A 17,174-nucleotide genomic window follows, 5' to 3' on the forward strand; every position below is an offset into this window, starting at 1 on the left:
ATAATATAATATAATATAATATAATATAATATAATATAATATAATATCCTAGTTTAGTGTTCTTTACATAAGACCACTGATTCTCTCACTTCTGTAGGCTCTAAGGAAGTAGTAGAGAACAAATGTCTACACAACCGGCAGGCAAGCTGGGTGGTAATAAGGACTGGGAGGGTAAAGAGCTCAACTGTTGCCTCAGTCAAGTAGTCTGGTGTTCTCTTTGCTATTCTACCATACCAGTGACAAAGGATCTCTAGAAGAATCTGTTAGCTGACTGCTTATTTCCAAAACAGAAAGTCTTGGTAAGGAGGGAAGCACCTAACCTATATTTGTAAAACGCAACAAGGAAGAGGGAAGGAAAACCTAAAGGTAAATGAGACAATAAGAAAAGAACACTGGGGTGAGAAGATCCAGAGTACCTATACTGACTAATTCAACTTAAGAATGGCCTCTATTGCATTTCTCTGTAATTCAGCATGCTCTTTCCAGTAAATCTAATTCTGGTGGATGAAGCAGTCTTTAGGACCATTGGTAGGTACTACCAGAGATTGAAACAAAAGGTATATGCTATTAATAAGTAGGAACAAAAATTAAAAGCAAAGGGAGATGGTACTAGAAATGGTACCATCCAGAAAGTGAAAAGACAACTCATAAATGGAAGCAAATATTTGCAAATCATATAAGGGATTGTATCCAAAAACACAAAGAACTCTTACAACTCAGTAAAGAAAAGATAAATAACCCAATTTAAAAATGGGCAAAGGACCAGAACAAACATTTCTCCAAAGAAGATATATAAATGATCAGTAAGCACATGAAAGGATGCTTGACGGTCATTAGGGAAATGTAAATGAAAATTACCAAAAGATACCATTCCACACCCACAAGGATGGCAAAATAAAAAAGATGGACAACAACAAACTGTCCATAGATATGTCTTGGTGAGGATGTGGAGAAACTGCAACTCTCATACACTGCCAGTGGGAATGTAAAATGATGCAGTTGCTCTGGAAGTTTGGAGGTTCTTCAAACGCTAAATATAGTGTTACCATATGACTTAGCAATTCTACCTCTAGGTATATACCCAAGATAACTAAAAACATACGTTCACACAAAAACTTGTACATGCATGCCTGTAACAAAATTATTTATAATAGCCAAAACGTGGGAACAACCTAAATGTCTGTCACAGAATGTGATAGATCCATAAAGTAGAATTTATCAATAAAAATAAAGTACTGATACATGCTACAATGTGGATAAACTTTGAAAACAATACAGTAAGTGAAAGAACACAGGATACTACATATAATTCCAAGAGGCTATAAAAAGTTTTAATGCAAATAAAGATTATTATGATAAATATTAGTGACTAGCCAATTACAAATACTTAAGACTTTAGGAAAGCAGTAATAATTTTTAACTTAATGCCATTTAAAATTTTTGCATATGAAAAATTCATTTTTTTCTTGAAGAGCTGGGTAAGAGAGAACTCAGTGGAGAATATAAAATTCAGTCCTCATATTATCAGAGGAACTACTAAAACCCAGCAAGAAATACACGCATATTTAAACTATCAGGTAACATAATGAGGACAAAATAGGTATCTTTAAGGTTTTTTTTTTTTAACTTGGAAATAAAGATGCAATTTCCATACAATGGAACTTACTATACAATAAACAAAAAAGAGAAGAAAGGCGGTTCATAAAGCAATGGACTGATCTTCAAGATATTTTAAATGAAAAAGGTATCAAGTATGTTACCTTTGGCATTAAAAGGGATGGGAGACTGTGTGTGCACATGCACACATGTGTACAAATACCTATGCATAGGTATTTGTCTTTGGTGGTCTGTATAGATATAAACTTGGGAAAAATATACTAACATTAGGGCTGTCTGTGGGGAGAGTGAGAGAGTAGTGGGAGGAGAGAAGGGAAGCTTTCCTCAGTTTACCTTTTTGTGTACTTTGAATTTTAAGTAATGTGAATGTATGCGTAACGAAAGAAAAAATTAAAAAGTACTTTACCTTGCACCATTGTTCCTAATGACTTCCACGGTTTCTTCAACAAAATAGCGATCCTTGACATATGCAAAAATATCATCACAAATTTCATGTAAGCGTGAACGATGGGTAAGGTTGGTCAAGTATAAAACTGGAATAATTAGTGGTTCTGGAAAACTCTGAAGATTCTGTCTTGCTTTTTTTTCTGACTCAAGTGCTTCCTGATAGGTCAGTCCAGGTCTACCCGTCACAGCACAACTCCACACAAGACTGTTGCACAGAATGGTTCGTTCAAAAAAGTCACTGATTAAAAAACAAAAACAAAAATCCATTCATTACCTATCATTTCACAAATTTTACATTAAAAGCTGATAAAGGATTGTGTCCTCATTGCAAAATTTTATATAGAATCATAGAACAAGGAAGGATTTATTAACTGGTCAACTTACACACTAATACAAACCTAAGAAAAAGTATATTTAAACTAGACATTTATATTTTGCAATTTTAAGGTACATTCAGCTAAAATTGGATTTTAATTTCCATCACTTCTGAAATTGGGAGTGAAATTGAAAATAAACTCAACCTTTCTTTTTTCTTCTAATCTTCAAAATTTTGTTCCAAAGCAGCCAAAACACTAGGGACAATTTAAGCACTTAGGTATGAACTTTATTTATTTATTTAAGATTTTATTTATTTATTTGACAGAGAGAGACACAGCGAGAGAGGGAACACAAGCAGGGGGAGTGGGAGAGAGAGAAGCAGGCTTTCTGTGGAGCAGGGAGCCCGATGAGGGGCTTGATCCCAGGACCCTGGGATCATGACCTGAGCCGAAGGCAGATGCCCAACTACTGAGCCACCCAGGCGCCCCTTAAGTATGAACTTTAAAAAGCTCTAACATAGGGCGCCTGGGTGGCTCAGTTGGTTAAGCGACTGCCTTCGGCTCAGGTCATGATCCTGGAGTCCCGGGATCGAGTCCCACATCAGGCTCCCTGCTCAGCAGGGAGTCTGCTTCTCCCTCTGACCCTCTTCCCTCTCGTGCTCTCTATCTCTCATTCTCTCTCTCAAATAAATAAATAAAATCTTTAAAAAAAAAAATAAATAAATAAAAAGCTCTAACATAATAGTGAAAAACTGGCAAATCTAAGCATCTAATGATGACAAAGTTTAGGTAAATTACAGTACTTCATATAATGAAAAATCATAGGCATTAAAAAGTATGAGAGTTCTTAACATGCTCACAGGAAAAAAAAAAACCACTTTCCAGTTTGATTTCCTCCTATATTTTTGAAAGTAAAACCTTACCAAAACAATATATATAATATGGTCCCACTTTAAAGAGAGAAAAAGAAAGGAAGGCAGGAAAAGAAAGATAGCCTAAGAAGCATAAAAGATTTCTAGAATGTTATACAAAAAACAAGGCAATAGCTACAGAGTAGGGATGGGCCTGGGGGACCATTATACTGAGTGCTTTTCTGCACTGTTGGAATTTCTTAATATGAGCATTTATTTCTTTTCAAAAATTCTATCCAGTCACTTTTAAAATGCAAGAGATCCATAATATGGAAAGATTTCTAAGGTACATTAAATAGAAAAAACTCAAATCACTGAATAACACAATCCCATGTTCATTAATTAGAATAACAAAAATGTGTACTTATACAAATACTATAAACAGATGTTCCCTATAGAGAAAGGGAAGGACTGCAAAGGAAGGAAAAGGAAAATCTGTTATTCTGAATATGTCTATATTGCTTGAATTTGTATAATGAGCATGTACTTGTATTATTTTTATAATCAACAAATTTTAGAAAATGTTAGACGTACACAAAAAGGGTAATAATGGTTGCCACTAAGTGGTAAGATATGGGGTAAATGTCTTTCCTTCCTCTATACTTTGGTGTACTTTAACATAGTTTCATTTGTATATTCATCTGTAGAACAACAAAAACAAAAATGAAATCTATGGAAATAGAGAAATTAATCATATCCTAACATAAATGAGATCTACAGAGGTAGATGCACATGCCAAGCTACATAAGCCTAATTCAGTACAAAGATCCTTTGAGTAGTACCTTTCAGTAGAGGAGATAATGGATGTATATCATTAAAATTAAAATTACAAAGTGATTAAAAGATAGGTAGATATCCTTTGGGAGTTGAGAAGAAGGGAAGGAGAGACAGGCAAAAATGATCAAGAAATACTAGAACAGTTTTTTGGAGGAAGTGGTATTAAGAGTTAGGTAATAAAGGAAAAGTAGGGTTGTAGGGAGAAATACCAGAAAGAGAAATGATGAATGTAATATGGTTCTCATAAACAAGAAAATCTATACCAGATAGACAATTTATTAGCTAAGAGACTGACAACAGATATACCCAGTAAGTGGTCATCAATGGTGCAGAGTAAAATGAAAGAATGGATGGATCTTGAAAGAGGTCTTAAGTTTTACTGCCTAAAACTGCAGTTCACTAGAAAGCTTTGTAAAAGTTTTAAGACTTTTTATTATTGGGACAAACGTATCTGTAATACTTAGGTTAACAAGCCAACACAGAATCAGCGCATGGTGTATGTGAGGTATATTTCTGATAGTTTAAACTATATTTAATGCTGTTTAAGAAAAATATATTTCAAATTTACATTAACTAGTCTCTAAACCAGTGCTAACAGAAATAAAATACTAGCCACACATGTAATTTTAAATTTTCTAGTAGCCATATTAAAAAAATTTCGAAGAGGGCGCCTGGGTAAGCGACTGCCTTTGGCTCAGGTCATGATCCTGGAGTCCCAGGATCGAGTCCCACATTGGGCTCCCTGCTCAGCAGGGAGTCTACTTTTCCCTCTGACCCTCCCCCCTCTCATGCTCTCTCAAATAAAGAAATAAAATATTAAAAAAATAAATAAATAAAGTTTAAAGAGAAACACTAATTTTATATATTAACTACTTTTACATATTTTATTTAAATTTAACCCAGTACATCCCCACATGCTTTATTTCAGTATGTGATCAATTTTAAATTCTTTAATAAACATTTTAAATTTGGGGGGGGTACTAAGTATTCAGATTCCAGTATGTATTTTACCTTTATTGCCCATCTTAATTTTGATTAGTCACATTTCGAGTTCTTAATAACCCCTGGGGCCAAGTAATGGCTCTGGTGTTGGACAGCACGGCTCTAACCATAGTGATTTGGTATTTGATAGCCTAGGGTATTTCATGCCATGTCAGGGAGACAGACTTTATACTTAGATGCAATAAGTAGATAGATGCACTATTTAGATGTGTTGACATTGTTCAAAATACCAAAGAGCAATGGCACAAGTGCCACAAACCTCCATTAAACATGTGTTACAACGCAGAAAAATAAGATAGTCAGTAACCATTGTTGTACATATGGCTCTTCTTCTATACCCAGGTTTCCACCTCCTCTTGCAACATGTTTGTACTGTTTGTTTCCCTTGTGTCTATCTACCCTGCAAAGTTGTTACATTATAGCCCTGCTGTGTACAAAGATCTACCCTCAGGAGGAGGGAGACAAGGACATGGCCATTTTAAAGCAAGCAAGCAAGCAAAAAAAAAAAAAAAAGAAAAGAAAAACAAAAACAAAAAAAACAAGCAAGCAAAAAGGCCGAAGGAATATATTTCTCCTGATTCATTATCTCCTACCAGCATGGCACTATCTCTAACATTTTATACCTTCACTTTCTCACACTTCTGTAATTCTGCTCTTCATCCATTTGCCATACACATTCAAATATGTAGGATTTTGTTAACAATAGTGAACTCTAGGGGGTAGGTAACAGTGCCTCCTCAATTTCTATAAGAATATAAGATCATGAAAATTTTACAAGAAGTACATTTTACTATTGTGAACAAAATTTTTAAAAAACAAAATACTGTTTTATATGAATATGTTTAGGCTAATATAGATTATGTGTCCAATTTATTACTATATTCCTTCAACTATCTTCTTTACCAGAGATGAGTATACTACTGGCCTGGAGGCCAAATCTAGCCTTCCACCTGTTTTTGTAGTTTTACTGGAACACAACCACACCCATACCTTTAGGTATTGTCTATGTATTGCTCTCTCACTATGTCCTATGGAGTTCAGTATGTACAGGAGACACCACTGCCTACAAAGTCTAAAATTTGATTTTATTTGGCCCTTTAAGAAAAAGTTTGATGACCTGCTCTTTATCATTATTTCTTAAGAAAAAAATTGCTTCTGAGTTACCAGCTCGACTGCCAGCAAGAACACACCTTTAATTAACATAAAGTCAACCAACACTCTGGGGAACAAACTAAGGATCAAAGGGCAACATACTGTTAACTTACAGGGTTATTTGGAAAACTAAAAATCTACTAGAATAAGATTAAGAATGACATGACATACAGAATGGCTAAAATTAAAAACACCGTAAACAACAGATGTTGGCAGGCATGTGGAGAAAGGGGAACCTTCTTGCACTGTTGGTGGGAATGCAAACTGAGGCAGCCACTCTGGAGAACAGTATGGAGGTTCCTAAAAAACTACCCCATGACCCAGCAATTGCACTACTAGGTATTTACCCAAGGGATACAAAAATATTGATTTGAAGGGATACATGACTGATGTTTATAGCAGACTTATCAATAATAGCCAAATCATGGAAAGAACCCAAATGTCCATGAACTGATGAATGGATAAAGAAGATGTGGTATACACACATACACTGGAATATTACTCATCCGTAAAAAGGAATGAAATCTTGCCATTTGCAACAACGTGGATGGAACTATAGTATGCTAAGCAAAATAAGTCAGAGAAAGACAAATACCATGATTCCACTCCTATGTGGAATTTAAGAAACAAAACAAATGAACATGGGGGGAAAAAAGAGACAAGCAAACCAGTTTTAACTCTTAACTACAGAGAACAAACTGAGAGGTTGCTGGAAGGGAGGCGGGCAGGAGGCTGGGTTATATGGGTGATGGGTATTAAGGAGGGCACTTGTGGGGGAGCCTGGGTCGCTCAGTCGTTAAGCGTCTGCTTTCGGCTCAGGTCATGATCCCAGGTTCCTGGGATGGAGCCCTGCAGCGGGCTCCCTGCTCAGCGGGAAGCCTGCTTCTCCCTCTCCCACCCCCCTGCTTGTGTTCCCTCTCTCGCTGTGTCTCTCTCTGTCAAATAAATAAATAAAATCTTAAAAAAAAAAAAAAAAGGAGGGCACTTGTGCTGAGCACTGGGTGTTGTATTGAAGTGATGAATCACTAAACTCTATAGAGCAGGTTAGGAGATCTTGGGCATGGCTGACTTAACATGCCTAATGTTATTTAGAGAAAAATCAGCTAGATGAAAATTACATTTATTACATTTATTCATAAATGGTCAGAAGGAAAGTTACATTAATTAAAAATATATTAATTTTAAAAACCATTAAAGACGTATTACTTTGCACTTTACTTAGTGCTGCCTCAGACTTAGATAATGACATATAAGGCAGGTTCCTAAAATCTGCAGATGACCCTAAGGTGGGGGATAGCAATGAAGATTTTTTAAATCTAGAGACTAAAAAACCCTAAATAGAAATCAACAAAAGTAAAACATTATAGTAGCTTAACAAAAGTCTTAGCTTAACAATGAATGTAAAAAAGGCAAATTTTAAGGGAAACTGCAAATTCATACTTCTATGCCTTTCTATAGTTTCCTCAGCTTAAAAAGTATTCTTTAGAGCATCCTCTGGTTAGAATGCCCTTTTTCTCCATTCTGGTTTTTTTTTTAATATTTTATTTATTTATTTGACAGAGAGAGACAAAGTGAGAGGGAACACAAGTAGGGGTAGTGGGAGAGGGAGAAGCAGGCTCCTTGCTGAGCAGGGAGCCTGACGTGGGGCTCAATCCCAGGACCCTGGGACCATGACCTGAGCTGAGGCAGACGCTTAACGACTGAGCTACCCAGGTGCCCCTCCATTCGGTATCTTGATAGCTCCATCTTTCAGGACCCAACTCAGATGTTCTCTCCTTATTCCAGCGCTTCCTCAACTCCCCAGCAGTTATCAGCTCCATTATCTATGGTCCCATTACACAGGCTCCATAGCACACGTGATTTATGCCATTGTGTTATACATTCATTCCTCACTAGAGGGACAAATTATCTCAGTATCTCCAGACTCTCCAAAGCATATTGTCAAGAGTAATGAACAAACATACTCTTCATCGGCAGCCCACATTTATTTTTATGTGTATCTAAACAGAGAAAGTATACATATGAATGTGAAGGAAAGAAAAGTGTCTGAATCTCAGTTTACCACTTGTAGAATGTGTCTTTGGGTAAATTACACAACTTCATTGAACCTGGTTCCCCTCTATAAAATGGGGATATCTTCCATGAATAGTTAATATGAAAATTAAGTAAGATAATAATATTGTATGCCCAGTATATGTACACTCAATAAATAGCATCAATTCTAACTGTTCAGGTACCATATTTGCAAAGAGATCCTAGAAAAATACATAGAATAACCAGTGTGATAGAGGAACATTGTCAGAGGAACTCATGAAAGACTTGAGCATTTTTGGAAAAAAAAGTTTGGCATTGGGAAGAAGGGTAGCCAAGAGGGATTAACTGCAGAGAGATTACCAATGGACTCCCAAAATCCAATCAGGAAGACCAGGCATAAAATCTTACCAGTTGCTCAGTGGTAGACCTTCTCCAAAGAGAGCTGAAGGTATGGAGGCTCCTTAGCAACATAATTGATACTTGTTTCTCACAAGAAGATAGTTTATTTTACCACCTCTTTAATAGGGCTAGCCTTGAGATTGGCTTTGACCAACATAATACAGAAATGACATTGACAGACTTCTGCTCTCACCCTCTTGGAACCCTGAGACCAGCACCTAAAGCAGCCCATGTTAGTCTTCTGAGGATGAAAAACCACATGATTAAGAAAAGCCATCTCAGTATTAATATATCACATTATACACTTTATTTTTTAAAAGATTTTATTTATTTATTTATTTGACAGAGAGAGAGACAGTGAGAGAGGGAACACAAGCAGGGGGAGTGGAAGAGGGAGAAGCAGGCTTCCCGCAGAGCAGGGAGCCCAATGCGGGGGATCATGACTCGAGCTGAAGGCAGACGCTTAACCACTGAGCTACCCAGGCGCCCCTCACATTGTACACTTTAAATACCTTACAAATCTATTGTTATGTTATACTTCAATAAAGCTACGGAAAAAAAGGTAACACATACACATGAAAGAAAGAAAAGCCATCCCAGCTGAGGTCCCTGACATATGACTGAGGCTACCTCTTACTCTATCCAGCCTCAGCCTAGCCTCTAGCTAACTATAGCTAAATGAGTGAGCACACAGGCCAGGAGAAACCACATTGGCAATCCACAGAACAGTGAGCAAATAAAATGGATGATTATTTTGAACCAGTAAGTTTTAGGATGGCTCGTTACACAATAACTGTTAAGACATATTCTGTCTGAAGAAAGAGTGTATTAACACAAAACATGGTAGCCTACTAAGTGGATAAAAATTAAAGGAAAGGCATTTAGGAATCTCTGCTACACCATCTAAGAAAAAAAGACTCATAGGCCCAAACATTGGGATCATGTAGCAGACTTATTCCTAAAGAGGAGCTGAAAACCTAATTTGAAGACACTAGCTATGAAGATTATCTGATTTTCCTTAAAAATTCCATGCTCATCAAATGGCCTTCAGATAATAATTAGATTTCACACATACCTAATTATCAGTATGAGAACTGGTCTGTATGAAAGACATTTTTCCTGACTGTAAACCAATGGCATTCTAGTTTGTGTATTTAATATCTAGAGCTTAATCATTGGGGACATAGTAAAGAAGTCAAATGTCTGGGCAGACAACAGAGTGGTGCCTACCCAAAGATCTAGGAAGTGAGCTTGATTCAAAGCAGTGCCCTATGTTCTTGGTGCATGTTTCTGCAAGCTTCAACAAATATTAGGAAAAATTCTCCATAATATGTACCATGTGCATAGTAAATAAGAACATTAACTCTAGAGTCTTAGGTATGTGAGTGAAAAGTCCAGGGTCACCAACTGCTAGATAGGTGGTTTTCGACACTGATCTCAGACTTACTCTCTTTACACCAAATCCGGTTTCCTTATCTGTAAAAGAGGGCTATTGAAAGGCTTGAATTAACAAATGAGGAGCTGATTAACTATGAAAATCAGATTAAACACCTTTCACTAGAAAGCCTGGCTGAAACATAAGCCGGCCTATAAGTAATGAAGAGGTTCCTACATTTTGTATGAAAAGTATAACTCACTCGAAGATGGTAAAAACATTCCAATTCCAGGGGTCTAAGTGGCTAAAAAAATAAGTTATTTTATTTGGGAAATGAAGTCATTCAGTAATACAACAAACCACCTTCCTTATCCCCCCACTCTAGAATTCCTAGTATTCAGACCTGACTGCTCCATTTTTTAACAATCCACAGTCCTAAATAAATAAATAAATAAAAAACTGTCAGCTAACCAAATTACAGAATAAATTTTTATCTTATCTAAGAGATTAAAGCACATGCTTTATTCTGCTCTCTTTGCCTATGAGCTTAGTTTGTGTGTGTGTGTGTGTGTGTGTGTGTGTGGTTTTGGAGGGGGGTGGGGGAATAAAATCTTTTTTAAAGTATAGCTGACAGGGGTGCCTGGGTGGCTCAGTTGGTTAAGCAACTGCCTTTGGCTCAGGTCATGATCCTGGAGTCCTGGGATCGAGTCCCACATCCGGCTCCCTGCTCAGCAGGGAGTCTGCTTCTCCGACCCTCCCCCCTCTCATGTGCTCTCTCTCTAGCTCATTCTCTCTCTCAAATAAATAAATAAAATCTAAAAAAAAAATAAAGTACAGCTGACATACAATGTTACATTAGTTTCAGGTGTACAACTTAGTGATTTGACAAGCTTAAACATTATGCTATATTCACTACATGTGTAGCTACCATCTATCCCGTAACACTGGTATTACAACATCACTGCCTATAGAATTGAGGGTTTTTTTTGTGAGCTTAGTATTTTTCTTAACATTTTTTTCCCCTAGATTCCACATATAAGAGAGATTGTTGGTATTTTCCCTTTCTGTCTGACTTACTTTATTTAGGATAATGACTTCAAGGTCAATCCATTTTGTCCCAAATGGCAAGATTTCATTTTTTTTTAATGGCTGAGTAATATTCCTTTGTATATCCACCACAATTTCTTTATCCATTCATCCACTGATAAACACTTAGGGTGTTTCCATATTTTGGCTATTGTACGCAATGCTGCAATGAACACGGGAGTGCATATATAATTTCAAATTAGTGGTTTTTAAAATTTGGATAAACACCCAGAAACAGAGTTGTTGGATCATTTGGTAGTTCTATTTTTTTAAGTTCTTGAGGCACTTCCATACTGTCTTCCAGGGTGGCTGCACCAATTTATGTTTCCATCAACAGTGCAGAAGAGTTCACTTTTCTTCACATCCTAGGCAGCAACTCTTATGCTAGTCTTTTTGATAACAGCCATTCTAACAGGTGTGGGGCGGGATCTCACTGGGGTTCTGATTTGCATTTCCCTGATGATTAAGGATGTATAGCGTCTTCTCATGTTCCTGTTAGCCATCTATATGTCTCCTTTAGAAAAATAGCTATTCAGATCTTCTGCCCATGTTTTAGTTGTTTTTTTTATTTTGCTATTGAGTTGTATGAGTTCTTTATAATTTGAATAGTAGCCCCAATTGGATACATAATTTGCAAATATTTTCTCCCAAGTCAGTAGGTCACCTTTTTGTTTTGATGTTTTCCTTTTCTCTGCAGAAACTTTTTAGTTTCATATGGTCCCACTTGTTTATATTTGCTCTTGTTGCTTTTGCTTTCAGTGTTAGATTAAAAAAATCATCGCCAAGAACTATGTCAAGGAGCTTACCGCTTAGGAGTTTTATGGTTTCAAAACTTACGTTAAAGTCTTTAATTCATTTTGAGTTTATTTTTGTGTGTAACACAAAAAACTGGTCCAGTTTATTCTTTTATGCTTTAGCTTACGCATTTGCCTACAGTTAATGTGCTATTTTTAACGAGTCTTCTTTACTTATGGAAAGCAGGTCGAACAAGAGTTAGCAATTAGTTAAAGAGCATGTAGTTCAAACAAACAGAAAAAGGAGTTTGTACTGTATAATCGCTAAGGATCCATCCTGGTCACAGTCCCTTTCTCAAAAAATTCAGCGTCTAGGAAAAGAGAAAATTTGAGGCAACAAATGTATTGCATTACCATGCAATAACTACCATCTTACACTAGACAAAATGGAGAGATGATCATTTCTGCCTAGGACAAAGGAGAAAGTGTTAGGCTATTATATCACATAGATAAAAACAGAAAACTAACAATTAAAAGGTCACTGGCAACTTCTAAGATCCAGAATCAAAGGGAAAATTTACTTTGCATTGTGTTGCAAAGGGAACAAGGCAGGGAGGTGTAGAAAATCTCTTTGAGATTGATTAAGGTTAAAAAGGTTATATTGGAGAAATCAAAACCTGAGCAAATAGATGAGCATAGGGGTCTTCACACTCCTACAAAAGACAAATATTCATATAATGCACTTAAAGGGTAATCTTCAAACAAATTCACATAAACCAATTGGTGATTTAATGAATGAGTGAAAACAGAGGTTTCCTTCTCCCAGACTTGTGCCAAGGGTCAGATTACCATAATACTAAGGATCACCGTATACCATACACCATGAATGCAATTTTCGAAAGCTCTCTCTGTAATCATCTAAGAGAGAGAAAGTAATCCAAAATTTAACATAATTAAATGTCAGTCTTCTTCCTTTTTTGCCAATTCAAAGTCACAAAAATTGATACCTACGAACACTAGTAGCTCTGTTTTGTTCAGGGTAAATGATTAAATATCTTTGCTCCCAAACCAACTGCCTTTCCAGAACTGTGAAATTCCAAAAACCCACATACTTCATCACAGAGAGAACAACAAAAACAAAAAAACCAACTATTTAGAAAAATTCATTAGTGTTATAAGACTACAAAGGACACAGTTCCTTAATATCAGTGGAAGGCAGTAGGTTTGGAATACCAAAAATCTCTTCCTTTATTTTGGTATTTCAAATTTTTCAGATTTCTCCACATCCTAGTGGAGATTATAGTAAGTCATCAAGAACCAAAGTATACAAAAAGTTTAATTCAAAAAGGATACAGCCCATATTCATGTACCCTTCTAGCGTGAGAAAAGTCTCTTAAACAGATAAGACTGCTTAATTCGAAGGGACAAAGTTTGAAACTTAAGCCTGTTTTCTATTTTGTTGGCATTCTTAAATATAAATTGGGAATTATTACCGAGGATTTTAATTTAAACTTAAAAAAAGACATCATCCTTGTCAAGTTACCTAATCCAAATTCACTTAAGTAGTTACAAGAGTGAACTCTATTTGAGTAACAAAACAAGTCTGTACAGGAGCAGAGTTAAGATGTGCACTCCTATTTAAAAGTACAGTCGGCTGAAAAACTTCTCCAGATATAACAAGTTTATGTGTAACTCTTTCTGTGGAGCTGAAGAAAAAGCAGCCTTACTTTAAAAGCTCAAAGGAACTGACTTTTCTAACCTCACTGCTCATTTCTCGGACAGGTGCAGCCTTTGCCTAAAGCCCTCCCTCGATCAAGCCCCCCTCTCAGAAAAGGTGTCTCCTACACACAATTTATTTCGTCGCTATAACATTTGGTTTCTAAGCCACAAAGGGATTCCTTCTGAGCGGAGAGGATAAAAAGCACAAGAAAAGGGAAGATCAGGCTGTTTTATTGATCGACCAATTCAGGATCTCACTTGGAGATCCTGTTTAAACACACATCTCTAAAACACCCCAGTATTTGGTGTCACAGGACAAGGGGATCTCTCGGGATAAACCAGGCGAGGTGCTGAGGATTTAGTAGTTGAAACTACACAGGCAGCAGCTCCCGGATTCTTATCAAAACAATAGCGAGTGGCACATGTCAGGCAGCCCACATGCGCAGGGGGATAAAAAGAGGAGACTGGCTGAGGCTGGAGTTGAACTTGTCTTAACCCCCTCCCCCAACCGCCACCGCCGCCCTTGGTACTACGCGAAAGTGATAACTACGGGCGCCCGGTGCCCCGCTCTCTCCCCCTTCTCTCCACACCCCCCCCACCCCCGCCCGAACCCGACTTCTTCCTCACCAAGGTCTCCCGGAGGCGGAGACGCTGAGTTCTCCGGGGCAGGGAGTTAGTCACCAAGAAGAGGTGGTGACAGAGCACTCAGCTCGCGTCGCACACTCCGAGGCCTAGCCGCACCGGACGGAGAGGCCGCCAGTGGAGGCTCTCGTGTCCCGGGCCCCACTGCCCCTGGCCCGCCAGGGAGCCCCCTCCTTCCCCGAGTCTCAACTCCGCTCCCTCCCTTCCTCCCTCCCTCCCTCCCCTCCCCTCCCTTAGGCAGCTCCAACGTCAGGCTCCACTGTCGACCGAGGAGACGAGCCCAGCCCGGCCGTTTCCTGCCCCCGGGGGCGGGGATTCCCTCTCCCGGCCGGGGGACGGGGGCCCCGTGCCACTGACCCGAGCGGGGATCCCCTCGGCCGCCGGGCGGGGATCCCGGAACTGGCCCCGGAGTGCGCGTGTGGCCGAGGCGGGGAGGGGCGAGGCGGGGAGTTTCCGCTGTTTGGCGGCCGGGCGGCAGCCGCGGCTAGAAGCGGTCCCCACGGCCGGCCGAGGACCCCAGCTTTCTCGGCCCCGGCCCGCACTCCCCACGCGCGCCACGGCCGGTCGCGCCGCCCGGGGACCCCGCGCAGTCACCGGGTCGGGCTCGGGGCACAGAGAAACGCGGGCCCGCGGTCAGCCGTCACTTTCAAGTCGCCCCGCCAGAAGCCCAAGGCGAGGAAAAGGAGAGAGACAAAAGGACGCTGGGGAGGGAGTCCCCACACTCCCTCGCACCCCCCGCGCCCGGCCCGGCCCTTACTCGTAGTGGCGGAAGATCTCGTTGGTGACTTTACAGTAGAAAACTTCCTCGTCCGGCCGCAGGTCCGCGGGCGGCTTCTGTCTCACAAACGGCTTTCGGTGTAGCAGCGGCATCTCCTGTCCGCCCGCGGGCTCACCCGGACCCTTGGCCGCCCGCGTCGGCCCCGCTTCCCTATCAAAATTGGAGGGAAAGGAAAGCCGGTAAGGTGGGGAGCGCTCGGCGGCGGCGTGGGCCAGTCCGCGCGCCGGGGGAAGCTCGACTGCCTTTTGTGTGACTGACGCGCCCGCGGCTGCCACCGAAGCCGAGGTCGCTCCTGCCGCTACTGGGGTATTGAGCCAGCCGAGCCGCCGCCTTTGCCCTCCCAGCGCGCCCCACCTCCGCACGCCCGGCTGCCGGCTCACAATGGGGCCGCACGCCCCGCCGCGGGCGGGCGGTGCGGGAACGGCGACGGCCCCCTCCCCCAGCGCCGGCTCCCAGCCCGCCGCCGCCGCCGCCGCCGCCTCGGGCTCGCAACGTGCTTGGCGCGCAGCCGGCCGGCCCGACGCCGCGAGGAGCTCGCTGCGGGCGGACCCCGGCGCCGCTCCGCTTTGTTCCCCCGCTCGCCTACACTTCCCTGCCGGCGCCGGCCGGCTCCCGAACGACCACACGGAGCCCCTCACCTGCGAGCACGCCGACTGCCACTTCTCCACCTTTTCACCTACAAAGGCGGCGAGGGGAGTCTCTGTCCTCCCGGGGGGTCGCTTCTCGCCGGCCCCGCCGCGCCGCCAGCCGCCGCTTCTCCCGCTGCCACGGCCTGGCTCCGCGCGGGGGATCGCGTCCCACCGCCACTTCCCCGCCTCTCGGAGCTCCTGGGAAGTTTCTGATCTACTTTCGGCTCAGAAGGAGGAAGAGCTGTTGGGAGGAGCTTTTCACTTCTCGCTTCTACCTTTTTATTGGCTACTCGATGACTTTTACAGCCTGTCACTGATACAGGAAGAGACGGCGGAGAGCCTGGGAGAGCTACATTATTAATTAATGGAGCAACCCCTTGTGTAGAATCAGAAGCATCCTCCATGTTTGAGATTATCAGCCAAGAGATCTAGGGAAGGCGCTGGGGTTTCATAAACACATGGCTAACAAAGTAAAGCCTTCATCTTCAAGTCTGGCACCATCGCTTGGTTTCACGGTGGGGAAAGGATTCCAATTAAGATTTAACTTTTATTTTAAAGATGGGAAGAGAAATGAGGAATAAAATAGTATTTTGATATTTAACTCCAAATTAGAATTTTCATGTCTAAAAAAATATTTTGCTTGTGTAAACATCCTCCTTGAAAAGAAAATACCTTTCTTGACAGCAGTTCTCGTTAACATTTAAAGAGGGCAACTCAAAGATTAGCAGAGGAAAAGACCAAAAAAGTATGTTAGAAAATGTCATCATGCCTGTAGGACCCCCACACATTTAAAACTGAAAAAACACACCTTTAAAAAGTAATATTTGAAAAAAAAGTAATTTTGTAATACGCCGCTGGAAATATTTTGCAAAGTATCAATATTCAATTCAATCATACAGAATTTTAAAGGTTATGGATTTACTAGTGAAATTTCCCCTAAAGCAACTTTCCCATATCCACAATTTCCATTTGTGAAACTAATTTTAATGCACATAGTACATGTGACTTTTGAATTAAAAGGAATTTTTGAAACTACAAATAATTCCAAATGTTTGCCAGCTTTGTTTTAAGTGGTCTTTTTTGCTACTGCCCTTGACATTTGCTTATTTGTGGATTAACATGTAAGAATGAATCTATTAAGACGGTAGGTTTGAAGAACGGTCGTTCAACGAAGGACAGAAGTACCAATACTGAAATCACAGTTATAGAAACAATGTGGGATCATCTTTACATCTTCAAATTAAGTACATGTGTACATTGGAGCAGAAAATGTAAGGGATCTATTCAAATTGCAAGTTACAATTTTTTAATTTCTTTCAAGATACTTTTATGACAGCTAGCAAAATAAAATTTGTGGAAGACACAATATACTTTGAGTGTTTTAAAAATCATTAGTAAAATTAATGCACCTTACTGTACGGATATAGAAATTGCAGAGGCTTGGAAATGTTCTCAGTACTAACTATATTCTTTAGTCTGGATAAACTCTCCAAAAAATTATGCACTCATTTAAACTGGCCTTGTACTTGAGTGACAATTTAGAATTCCCTACCTA

General features: G+C 40.2%; 1 protein-coding gene across 3 annotated transcripts in view; it reads right to left on the reverse strand.

Annotated features, from left to right (window-relative positions):
* BAZ1A (bromodomain adjacent to zinc finger domain 1A) overlaps positions 1-15,102 on the reverse strand; it is a 95,603-nt gene extending 80,501 nt beyond the window's left edge. For 2 of the 3 annotated variants that reach the window (XM_025870181.2, XM_073895071.1), the window contains exons 1-2: positions 14,970-15,102; positions 2,024-2,302 (exon numbers count right to left, since the gene is read on the reverse strand). In XM_025870181.2, the coding sequence (XP_025725966.1) occupies positions 2,024-2,302; positions 14,970-15,082 (392 nt within the window). In that variant the 5' untranslated portion in view covers positions 15,083-15,102. The remainder of the gene's footprint in view (positions 1-2,023; positions 2,303-14,969) is intronic. The other variant, XM_025870178.2, reaches the window with a different exon arrangement.
* Positions 15,103-17,174: the final 2,072 nt, after the last annotated feature.

This window comes from Callorhinus ursinus, unplaced genomic scaffold (assembly GCF_003265705.2).
Source record: "Callorhinus ursinus isolate GAN/ISIS: 27379988/994484 unplaced genomic scaffold, GSC_fseal_2.0 scaffold8, whole genome shotgun sequence".
Classification (NCBI taxonomy): Eukaryota; Metazoa; Chordata; class Mammalia; order Carnivora; family Otariidae; genus Callorhinus; species Callorhinus ursinus.